Genomic DNA, 12,930 nt, shown 5'->3' with positions numbered 1-12,930 from the left:
AAATTAGACACAAAGTTGAGTCGATAAACAATACGAATAAACATGATTAGAAAACGGTTGTAAATCACGGTTGAGTAAAAAATGATGTCATCTTCTTTTTCTTCTTAAAATCCCATACTTAAACATTGGATTGTCCATCTCATTTACATTATTGTTTAAAACTCAATAAGTACCTGTTTAGGATAATTTATTTTAGTCAAAAGGACATGAAAAAGAGAGAGTTACTAGAATTATCCTTTTTGGGAGGTTTTTAAGATACTTAATGAAAGCTTATCTAAAAATCATCTTAAAGTTTCTCAAATTCCTTATTTTTTTCTGAACTTATATTAGATATCTATTTTCATATTTTGTTATTGATCTTTATCCAAATTAGTGAAAGTTTTTAGATATAACCTCTATAAATTAATACTCGATAAATTAATACCTCGATAAATTAATACATTTCTTAAATCCCAAATTAGTTTTTCGGGCTGATTTTTATATCGATAAATTAATAACTCGATAAGTTAATAGAATATTACAGTCTTGATATTATTAATTTATAGAGGTTTAACTTTTTAGCTATCCTAATTTCCTGTCTCTTTTTTTTATATATGAAATGTTATTTTTTAATATGCTACCCTTATTTTCCATCTCATTTTTTATACAAAATGTATTATTTTTGAATATTCGAATTACTGGTTCTGAACCCTTTTCGACTATTTTTTTTATCTTGATAAACGAAATGGAGAGGCTTTTTTATCAAAAAAAAATCATAATGTAACACTCTTGTTCGGAAAAACCTTACAAAGCTATAAAGTTGGTTAAAGAAGTTATGAGTTGTATAAAGAAAAAATGAGAAAAATCAACAAAACTCACTTAGAAAAGCCAGAAAATAGATTTAGCCGGGAAAAATGACACTTTGGGTGATTTCCGAGCTAAGTTCAACTTTTGCCAAGCTAAATGAGCTACTCCGTGATTTTCGCTAAGTCTGGGAAATTATCCGGACTAGTCGTGTCTTTCGGACTTTGGTCAGGATTTAGACAAGTTTGGTTGGAACCTAACAATGTTGGTAAACGGTTATCGGGAGAAGTTGATAATGCGTAGAGAAAATGTAAGCGAAATCGGTTACCTGGTAAACGCGTAAAAATACCGGAACAGTTATCTGATTTTAGTCGAGTGAGTGTTTATGCGGAAACTGTTATTCTTGGGGAAAAAGGACGGGCATGAGCGGTTTTGCCGAGCGTGTAAGGAAAAACGGTTTCTGGCTCTTCGGAGAAAACAATGAAGACTTATTTAAGAAAGGTTTGTGGCTCATTTTCTTATTTTGGAAGAACTTAGATAAAGATTGAGAGATAAAGTTGGAAGAAAAATATCCGAGATAAATTGTCTGTGTCTGAGAAAAAAGTTATCTGAGAGAATTTCCATCTAGTCGAGAGAAATTCGACTGAGGCCGAGAGTAGTTAGGATCTACCCAAGAGATCAAAGAAACTGTCTAGGCGATCTGTTCGGGTGTTGGGAACATGACAAGAGGTGTCAGAATCTATCAAAAAAGCTAAGGTGAGTGTGTGTGGTTAATAGTCTTGGTCATTTTCATGCATAGATACTTAGTTCTGATTGCTTGCTTGTGCACTTGTTTGTGCTTATTTGCGCGTGTTTGGCTTATCATGATTTATATTCTGCTGGCTACTGCGGTGATTGGTTCACTTTATTCAGCGATCAAGATTAGACATTGCGCTCAGGGTTATGTTGCTCACCGAGACATGTTTTAATTTGGTTGCTGGAGGATCGGCCGGGTAAACATGGATGGTTATACGCGGGTAGTTTTCTGTTGTAATAAGCATTATATGGACTATGTGATCGATGTTTGTTGATGGTTCTGATTATTAGCTCGAGAAATGGGATGACCGTTCTCACTAAGTAATTCTGTTGCTTATATTTTCTTTTATGGATACAGATAAAAAGAAATATATATCTGATCAACACACACGAATTAATGCTGTGAAGGAACATATGGTAAGATGTGGGTAGCTAACATCTATAAACTAACTAGTTTTCAATGTAAAAGTTTATATGTGATCATTGTACTAATTCAAGTATTCTGTTTAATTCGAAAATGGTAAGTAAAATCTGGATAAAAAATTAACTAAGTATTGGTTAAAAAGTAAAATTAGGATCAGGGTACTATACATAACTCATAGAAGTGAGAGAATGAGTGCGCGGCTGAAAAGCCATGGGACGCGAAAAAGTAGGCTGAAAAGCCATGGGTATAATAATTAATTTCTTTTTGAATTATTTTTATTAACTTAAACCCTGAAAATTATACCTTTCTTCTTACATGTCTCCATAATCACGAAAATACCAGGGTAAAACCCACCCGTTTTAAGCCCACCCGGTAACCCATAAAAAATTCAATTTCTTTCCAAAAAAAATAATAAAATTTAATGAATTTGAAATCGAAAATAGAAAATTTTAAGTGTTAAACCAAAAATTGGGTAAACGAAACCGAACTGAGTGGATTTGATTCTCAAAACCAGAACCAATTGATAAACTTGAAAGGGAAAATCAAATCTCGATTTCTCCTCTTTCTCTCTTCATCTTCCCCGAACGGCTATCTCCACTCCCCTCACTCTTCCGAAAATTCTGCAACTTCCCCCTTAAAAAGACACTAGATTTTGTAATTTCTCCTTCTTCAACTTCCCCTTCTTCAACTTCCCGTACTATTTATTCATTAATTTATCCTTCTACATACATCAAGACAAACCCTAACTCCATGGCTAAAACTTGAATAAAGGGCGTGGTATATGATTCGAACGATTCAGTACCCAAGCACAACGAAGAAGCACATATGGAAGATAAAGACCCAGGAATAACCCCAAACCCTCCGGCGAATGATGAAGAAACAACCCATGAAAAAACTTGGAGAGAAGAAGAATCATTGATGGAAGCACATCCAGTCGGTACCGAAACCACCAAAGAAGCCCTTGAAACCGCACCAACACCCACAGACGAGGGTGCGACAGATCAAGCAGAGGAGCGGTTGGAATCTCGTGAAGAACCTGAGAAATAGTGTTTAGCGGATACAGTAGCTGAGGAAGAGGGTGTGGTAGAATCCCAGAAAAAAGGTGACGGAGATGTATCTGAGGATGAGGCTTCAGAAAGAGAAGGCGAGGAAGAGAAATCAGAGAAAGAAGCCGAGGAAAAGGAATCCGAGAAGGAAACAGGAGAAGAGGAAGTAGAGGATGAGCTATCCAAGAAATATAGTGGAGAAGAGGAATCCGAGAAAGAAGCAGACGAAGAGGGAGGGGGGACACCCGAGAAAGACGACGAGGGAGAAGGAGAGGAAGGAAATGAAGAGGAAGAAAATGCAGCAGAAGAAGAGGATGCCGAAGAGGCAGATGAAGATTTAGAAGTAAGTATACTTTGAACGAAATTATGTTTGGTCGTTGGACAACTAGGACAACTAGGATAACTATTTGCACGAAATTATATTTGGCATTTGGACAACTGGGACAACTAGGATTACTGTGTTTGATGAAATTATGTTTGGCATTTGGACAACTGGGACAACTAGGATTACTGTGATTGATGAAATATGTTTGGTCGTTGGACAACTAGGATAACTGAGATAACTTTATTTGATGAATGTTTGTTTTGGTCAAATGTTGGGCAACTCGGACAACTAGGACAACTAGGATTACTGTGTTTGATGAAATTATGTTTGGTCGTTGGACAACTAGGACAACTGGGATAACTGTGTTCGATGAATGTTTGTTTTGGTCAAATGTTGGACAACTAGGACAATTGGTACAACTTAGTTTAACAGAATTAGATAACACGCGGACAATTGGGACAACTAAGTCTGATATGATTGTGTTTCTTGTTTATATTTCAGAATGCCAATGATGGTAGTCAACCGATGGTGCCTGAGAAGCTTTACTTTGGTCCAACCGAGTACAGCAAGGGTTGAGGATATTGACAAGGTGCTCAGTTATAGCTGTTGTGGATAAGATTGATAAGCTTGATGAGGAGAAAGCATGGTTCAGAGCGCATCCTCAATTTAAGCACTTTTTTCACATGTTCAAGGAGCACAACCACATGAATCAAGGACTGTGGATGCTTCTCCTTTACACTGCTCATACTGAAAGGCTTAGTGAATGCTGGTTTGTTGTTAACGGAGTTCCAATAAAGTATTCTCTGGGAGAGCATGCGCTTTTGAGTGGACTTGACTGTCGTGATTACCCGGCTGACTATAACAATTTGGGGAACACGAAGTTTGTTGAGAAGCACTTTGGTAGGGCGGATAATATCAACATTGCGGATGTGGAAGAAAAATTAAATGAAATGAAGGATACCTCTGTGGACAGGAAGAAAATGGCCCTCCTCTGGTTTTTATGCAAGGTAGTGAAGGCGAAATACAACACTGATGGTAACATTGATCCGTTCTTGCTCAGAATTGTCAGTGATTTGAATGTGTGTAAATCATTCCCTTGGGGCGTTACACATTCAATGACATGATGAAGGAGATCCGACGTGTGATGGCAAAATATAATGGCAGCATTAAAGACAAAAAAGCAGAATGTCCCTTGTCTGGTTTCATTCTTCATCTAGAGGTGATTCGCAGTCAATAGTTTATAAAAGTTAATTTATTTAAATAATTTAGGGTTTAACTTTTTGACTTTTTGTGTAGATACTTGCTTTTGAGTGTATTTCTAGCCTTGGCTGCAAATTTCGAGAAGCTGTACCTGCGCAGAAAGACTGTCCGAGGATGTGCAAGCACAAGTTCACCGACGTATGCATAAAAGATATTCCATTGGATGATATAAACGCAGCAATTGGAACAAATGTTATTTGATGGGTTTGGTTATGGGACAATAAGGTACAACTATGTTTGACTTGCTGGTAGTGGTTCAGGGACAACTGGTACAACTAAAAAATATTAAAGATTATTGGTCGTGGGACAATTAGGACAACTAGTACAATTATGTTTCTTTTGTTTTGGTTAAAGGGCAACTAGGACAACTGGTACAACTATGTTTCTTCTGTTCTGGTTAAAGGGCAACTAGGGCAACTGGTACAACTATGTATCTATTGTTTTGGTTAAAGGGCAACTAGGGCAACTGGTACAACTATATGTTTTGTTGTTACAGATGCATCAATAATTTGTCTTTGTTTATGTTACCAAGACATTCATAGCATCTTGAAGCCTGCAGACTCGGGTGAAGAAAAACTATTGCGTCGGATATTAGATCCTGGCTATGATGATGGGATAAGACTTATTGATGTAGGTGTTGAGGATTGGATGCATCATCTCATGGTGAAGAAGAAGGAGCTCTTCTGGAGATCTTTGTATGAGTTAGACATTCAACATCGGGGTGGAATCATAGCCGACACTCCTCAAGTATCTGAACCTGAGGTGACATCATTGTTGGAGCTGAAGGCTAACATTGGTCTGTTAGAAAAAAGAGTGGCGACGCTTGAGCAGTATGTCTTTCACCAATCCTCTACACCACCCGCCTCTTCACCAGTATCCTCTCATCGACCCGCAGGTGGCTCCTGTCAACCACGCCAGTCCTCTCCACCACCCGCCTCTTCACCAGTCTCCTCTCATCGACCCGCAGCTGACTCCCGTCAACCACGCCAATCCTCTCCACCACCCGCCTCTTCACCAGTCTCCTCTCATCCACACGCAGGTGGCTCCCATCAACCAGGTGCATCACCTCCTACCCTAAACTCCTTGTACTCTTTGTTGGATCGTGTGGAGGTGTTGCAGTGTGATATCTGGCATCAAGGGATAGTGAGGGCAATTGTGGCGAACAACCGTTACAAGGTTAAGCTGGTTGACACATCGGAGGAAGCTGAGTTCATGTATTGGGATGTTCGGTCATCAACTGCACCACCACCTGCATCCGCCTCAAGACGCGCACCACCACCAGAAGCATCCTCATCAAAAGCCGGTATAGGTGGAACTAAGAGGCCCAGAAAAAAATCAAAGTACAAGAAGTCGCCTTGGCTTTCTGCGGGAAAAAACAAGAAAGCCAAGAAGTAGAATGTGTTGTTTATGTTTAAGATTATGTGTTTTAGTTTGTAGTACAACTTTATCTTTTGTGTTTTATTTGGACAACTGGTAAAACTTAATTCGTTTTATTAAGACAACTTGTACAACTTAGTGTGTTTTATTTTGGACAACTGGTACAATATCGTTGCTTTTTCAGGACAACTGGTACAACTTCGTAGTTTTATTTAGGAAAACTGGCACAATTTGAGGATAACAGATAGAAAACATAACATGAGCGACTTCATAAAAGGAAAAATAGTTCTAAATAAAACAAAGGAGAGTAAGAACATAACATAAAAGGGCAAACACAGGTAAATAAGACACTAAAAATCTTCTTCAACCTTAACTCTTTTTTATAGCTGCCTCAAGGGATACCACCTTTGCCTCCAAATGGTTTAACTTGGAGAAAACGGTGTCAAACAAAGCCTGCATGGCTTCTTGAGTTTCATTGAGCATTTCAATCTTTTCGAGTATTGTGACATCCACCACTTCTTGAAGCCACAACTGGGAACCTGAAAACCTGAAACTCTGTTATTCAGATGATACTCAATTTACAAATCGAAATTAACTCCAACACTTACTTCCGGGAAGTTTTTTGGGCCACAACGTAACAGCCGTAGAAGCAACCATAATATTTCCGGCCCCTTTCCAGCGCAGAGTTGTCTGTTAAACACCCAATTGGAGCTAAGCCGCAGTAGCAAACCTTTGGAATTCCCTTTTGTATAGGGCATGGCAGAATGGTCCTTACTCCATTGACTTCGGGTCCCCATTTAGTGGTCATCCCGTAATCCTTCTTAGGCAAGACAGAAGAAGAGTCATCATTCTTTGTTTCAGCCAATTTCGCGATGGCTTTCTGATATTTATCCATGATGCGGCGGAAACCCTAACAAACCTATCTGGGAGAAAAAATTGGGAAAGAGAATAAAAGGAGAAGAACCCTTTGACCCTTTTCTATGAAAGAGAAAACGCTAAACAACAACGAAAAAGAAAAGGAAAAAGGAAAATAACATATAAATTTTATTCTCAGCCGCCATTCTCACACGTGCATATTCCGATGACATCACAGTTGTACCTAGTTGTCCGGTTGTCCCAAAATTGGAATAGTTGTCCTTTGGTTTATTTTTAAGTTTTTTCAGTTGTCCTTTAACATGAATACCTTTTTTTTTTAGTTTTCCCCTGAACCCTTGGAACATTTTATACCTGCCCCAAGGGTTTCACGCCCATCCTTATATATTTCCTATATTTTTACGTTTAGCCTCTTATAAACCCTAAACATTGTCAAAGAATTCCTTATACCATAAGGGTTATTTCATTAGAAACACAAATAGTTTATTTTATTTTCAGAAAACAATAGTTTATTGTATTTCCAAGTGTAGCTGTTGAGGATACAGTAGTTAAGGTTATGGGTTGTATTTGTTTAGGGTTCCTAAATTTTAAAAAATGATTTTGTCCTTGTTGTACCTAGTTGCACCTAAACAAGTAGTTGTCCTAGTTGTCCTAGTTGTACCTAGTTTGTCTGGGTTTAGACCTAGTTGCATCATGTTGCACCTAGTTGTCCTAGTTGTACTTAGTTTGCCTGGGTTTGGACGTAGTTGTATCATGTTGCACCTAGTTGTCCTAGTTGTACCTAGTTTGCCTGGGTTTGGACGTATTTGCATCATGTTGCACCTAGTTGCCCTGAAATATATTACATAAATTATTAAACGTTGAACCAATTGCCCTGTTGACATTCTCCAAATCCAAGAAATTCAAAATACAAATAACTCCAAAATACATAGTATTGCAAGAAATCTAAGATAATGAAAATACAAATAAACTCCAAAATAGTCCTGCGACCTAGCTCTGACCCTCTTCTCCCTCCCTTGGGTTTAGTGGTTGAAACAACTGCCCAATGTTTATGTTTGGATTGGCCTTCTGACTCCTGCGAGCTTCTTCGGTGGAAGGAAACTGCTTCTCCTTCTTTCTTCCTGACTTTTTGGTGTAGTCTGGTGGGTAAACAACTAAATTAGCAATCTCCTCAGGAATAATCCAAGTTGAATGATGCGGCACCATATAGATGGTTCTGTGGTAAGCCATCGCTCAAGTATCAATCAAATAGTATCTCGAGCATAAATCGAAAATGTGTAAGTCTCTTCTTCTTGAGGACGTCCGCATCATTGCAATGGTTGCGGCTATTGCATGAACACATGAAATCTTATCAATATCAAATATGCGACATCCACAGCTTTTTGAATCCAAATTAACCAGATAGTTCTTCCCATCAACTTCAACAACACTGTATTCAAGCCCATGTAGATTTAGCTCAGTCACATCTAATTTTGTCGCAATTGCACATTGTTTATGCAATTCGTTTTCCACATACAGCACCAGTTTCTTCGAATATGATGCACCAGCTATGTTATTCCTATACATGTTGAATCATTCAGACACTTTCTCAACATACGCATCAATCAAAGGCAATAGTGCATACTTTCTCGCCTTCTTGAAGATGATGTTCATTGATTCACAGGCGTTGCTTGTGTCCAAGTGTACTTGTCTTCTTTAAAATTCCACCGTGCCCATTTCTCAAGAGGAAGATCATTCTCTAAGTACTCCGCATCTTTGGGAAACATTCTACCAAATTCGGTGTATGCACTTAGAAACTCACTTTCAGTGTACTTATGAGCACACTCAATGAATTTTTTAGAACACAAATCCTTCCAACCATTGGCTGCTTTAACCCTCACATTATGAGACAAGTGCCACACACAGAATCCATGATGAGACTGAGGGTACACCTCCTGCACTGCCTTCGCTATGCTTGTGTGTCTGTCACTCATAAAAACAATCTCAGGATTATCTGGTATAACAGTTTTGTGCATTTCTAAAAACCACCTCCAACTAGAGTCTTTCTCACTATCGATTACACTCATTGCAATGAGGTAATGGTGATAATTAGGATCTTGAGCGGTGGCAAACACTAGCATACCACCATAAATATTCTTAAGAAAAGTCACATCCGCGACTATGACTTTCCTCATTGAACTAAAGCCTTCAATGCTGGCACCCAAAGCAACAAAAAGATAATTGAACTTATTATTACCATCCACTTTCACGTTCGTCACTGTACCAGGATTCACCAGCTTCAACACATACAGATAAGAATGCAATCTTTGAAAGCTTTCTTCCGAACTACCCCTCACTTGACTAATCGCGAGTTTTTTTCCTCTCAAGGCAGTAGAGTAGGACACATTCACATGAGCTTCATTTTGAACAGCCTTCACTATACTTCTAGGAGCCGGTGTGTCCACTACACCTGGATACGAAGCACGCAAAACATCTGCTACAACTTGTGGAGTGCCTTTTCTTTTATTCTCAATTGTGCTGGTAAGGACCCGAGAGCAACTATGCATATTCCTGTATACTCTAAGGCTGAAGTAAGTTGAATCCTTCATTCTTACAGCATGTACATACCATGAACAACCATTTTTAGCTTGACGGCATTTAAGAATGAGTCGCCCAGGATCAGACTTCACAGTTTTGACCCTAAAACATCTCTTATGCGAAGCTCTGTCAACCAATACTCGTAATGCCTCTTTCGATCAAAATTCTTGATTTTTCTCAAAACCAGCACCATCCTCCCATTAAGAACAAACTGAGTCGGTTCTAAAGCCCCAGCAGGCTCTACGTGATCATGCTCATCCATACCATACTCTGCAGGCTCTACATGTTCATGATCATCTGGTTGTGAAACAACATCATCAATCACTATCTGTTTCTCAGTCTCAGCAACAGCTACAATAGCAAGTTCGTCTTGTTCTTTCCCTGCTTCCTCGATTTCACGCATAATATCCCCTGTTTCTAGCTCCTGAATCTTATATCTTTCCAAATCTTCCATTATCTCCACATGCAACACAGATCTAAGTCCCTCTTTATCCACAGTTCTTAGATAGACATACACATCACCATCATCAACAATACATGACTCATTGCGTGGCTTAGCTACCAACGGAATGTAGCTTAACTTGAGCTTCGTCGTACTATCGTTTACCCCAATCTTCTTGCATATACCATCTACAACCATCGAATAGGTTACCTCATCCAAAGAGGTTTTAAATGATATAGCATAGATGGAGCTTCTTGATATCCATTTAAACTCCTCTCCTTCCTTATAATAACATCCTCCATACTCAAAATGTATGTTTGTGTGGCCGCTCATCCTCTTCTGTTCATAAATACAAAAAAATAAGTCATTAACGAATAACAGAATTTCCTATTTTCTCACAATTGTACCAATTGTACCAGTTGTCCCACATATCTCAATCAGTTATCCAATTGTACTAGTTGTCCCAATACATTCAGGGTCCCAATTGTACCAATTGTCTCATTCCATTCAGTTATCCCAATTCAATTCAGTTATCTCAATTGTATTAGTTGTTCCATTTTTTTCAGTTATACCAAGTGTACCTAGTTGTCCCACCTTATTCAGTTATCCCAATTGTATCAGGTGTCCCATTCTATTCAGTTAACCCAATTGTACCAGTTGTCCCATTCCATTCAGTTAACCCAAATGTACCAGTTGTCCCATTCCATTCAGTTAACCCAACTGTACCAGTTATCCCATTCCATTCAGTTAACCCAATTGTACCACTTGTCCCATTTTCACAGATTCACTATACAAATCTACGATTCAGCTCGATTCAACGGCTACAAGTTAAATTTTAACACTCAGAAGACTAAATCGACATATATAGGCCACTCTACTATCCAATGTGCAACCTAAAACGATCGGAATTGACAAATCGATTACTAAACCCTAATCCCCAAACTATAGAAGAAGTTTACTTAACTGCGAAATGACGGCAGAGAAACAAGATTTGACGAACAACACGGGTTCAGAGAAGGTCGGCGCACCTCGTCGAGCAAAAATAATCACAGACGGAATCCCGATTCAAGTAGAACGATCGGTCGATTTCTGGGGAGATTTTCGACTTCGGTCGGTTCTTTCGGTTCAGGAGCTACCCAAAAATTAATCGGCTTTGGTTTTTAGGTTTTCAATTTTCATTTTAATCGATTTTCAAAAAAAAAATTAAAATAAGATAATCACTAATGCCATAAAAACTACTCGTTAAAGATAAATTTGGAATATCACATGTCTTATGGCACACAGATTCAAATGGAAAAAGGCTCATTTGCCATAAATTGAAGAGGAAAAATCTGCACTGCTATAATGGAGTCTCAGTACCATAATATGACTGAAAACCCTAATATACCCTTAATGAAATTCATTTGTGGCATATGTGAATTTTCGATTTTTTTTATTGGTTTAATTAAAAGATAAAAAGGAAAAGAAAACAGAAAATAATTAAAAGTTTAAAATATTATATTCAGCTGTGCTCTCTCTCTCTCTCTCCTCTATCTTCCTCTCTCTCTCCTCGAATTGCACATTTTTGAGAATCCATTTTCGAGAAATTGGATTTTCCCGATCCAAGCTGAATCTTGCGCTGGACTCGTGACCCATCTCGCCGGGACGTATTAGCCACTGTGTCGTCCTCCTGTACACAACGACTTCATACTCTGAACTCGAGTGAGCTCCTTGCAAAGCATTAGGTATGGTTTTGGAGTTTTCTAATTTTGGGGGTCGATTTGTGAAATTTGTGAGTTTTAGCATGCACATTGGATATTTAAGACAACTATATGGATCGATTAGTCGATGGTTGTTGGTGAATCGAGCTGAGTCGTAGTGTTCTAGGTTGTGAATGATGAATCCGTGAGATTTGCGAGAATTGGGACAAGTGGTATAACTAAGAGTTTCGGGATAATTGGTATAACTGGTACAACTTAGAAAGATTGGACAACTGGTACAAATGGGACAACCTATGATTATGGGACAACTGGTACAAATGGTATAACCTATGAATATGGGACAACTGGTACAATTGGTAGAACTTAAGAAAGTGGGACAACTGGTATAAGTGGTAGTACTTATGGAAGTGGGACAACTGGTACAAATAGAATATATGTAGGACAACTGGTACAAATACTATTACTGACGTGGGACAATTGAGAGAAAGCTGACAATTGGCAATATTTTTTTTTTTTTTTGTATTTGCAGGAGAGGATGAGCATGCCCACAAACATATATTTTTAGTATGGAGGATATTATTCACTGAAAGGAGAAGAGTTTAAATGGAATTCTAAAAATTCCATATATGCTATATCATTTAGAAACTTATCTATGGAGGAGTTAACCTATTCGGTGCTTGTAGATGGTATATGCAAGAAGATTGGGTTGAACGACAGTATGAGGAAGCTGAAATTGAGCTATATTCCGTTGGTAGCTAAGCCTCTTAGGGAGTCATGTATTGTTGATGATGGTGATGTTTATGTGTATCTTACGACAATGGATAAAGAGGGACTTAGATCCATTTTGAATGTGGAGCTAATGGAAGATATTGAGAGAGATAAGCGAGGCGAGTTAAGTGAAGAGCTTCCCAGAGCAGAGGACGCCCCTGATATTGAGGGACAACAGGGACAACAAAGAGACCAGTTGATTGTTTACAACCCGGAAGAAGCAGAGGGACAACAGGGACAACCTGAGAGGATGGAGAATGTTGATTTAGGGGTAAGCTGTGAAATTGCGTTACTAGAGGAGAATGCGGAACTGGATGAACATGAGGAGTGTGGCATGCATGAAGATGTAGATGAACATGATCATGTTGAGCCTCTACGGCCTGTGGAACAAACTCGGTTTGTTCTAGAATGGAAGGATGGAGCTGGGTTTGAAAAAGGTCAAGAATTTTGATCCAAGGAGGCTTTGCGAGTTTTGGTCGACAGAGCTTCACATAAGGGCTGTTTTGAGGTAAAAACGGTAAAGTCGGATCCAAGGCGACTCATACTAAGATGCCGGCAAG

At 38.7% G+C, this 12,930-nt stretch overlaps 1 protein-coding gene across 1 annotated transcript; it reads right to left on the bottom strand.

Annotated features, from left to right (window-relative positions):
* Window positions 1–8,532: 8,532 nt before the first annotated feature.
* On the bottom strand, window positions 8,533–9,471 carry LOC112088432 (protein FAR-RED ELONGATED HYPOCOTYL 3-like). Its single transcript, XM_024158712.1, has one exon. The coding sequence runs from the start codon at window positions 9,469–9,471 to the stop codon at window positions 8,533–8,535; it is 939 nt and encodes a 312-aa protein (XP_024014480.1).
* Between the last annotated feature and the right edge of the window lie 3,459 nt (window positions 9,472–12,930).

The sequence above is a fragment of the Eutrema salsugineum genome, unplaced genomic scaffold (assembly GCF_000478725.1).
Source record: "Eutrema salsugineum unplaced genomic scaffold, Eutsalg1_0 scaffold_14, whole genome shotgun sequence".
Taxonomy (NCBI): Eukaryota; Viridiplantae; Streptophyta; class Magnoliopsida; order Brassicales; family Brassicaceae; genus Eutrema; species Eutrema salsugineum.
This window is presented reverse-complemented; position numbering and strand designations above follow the sequence as displayed.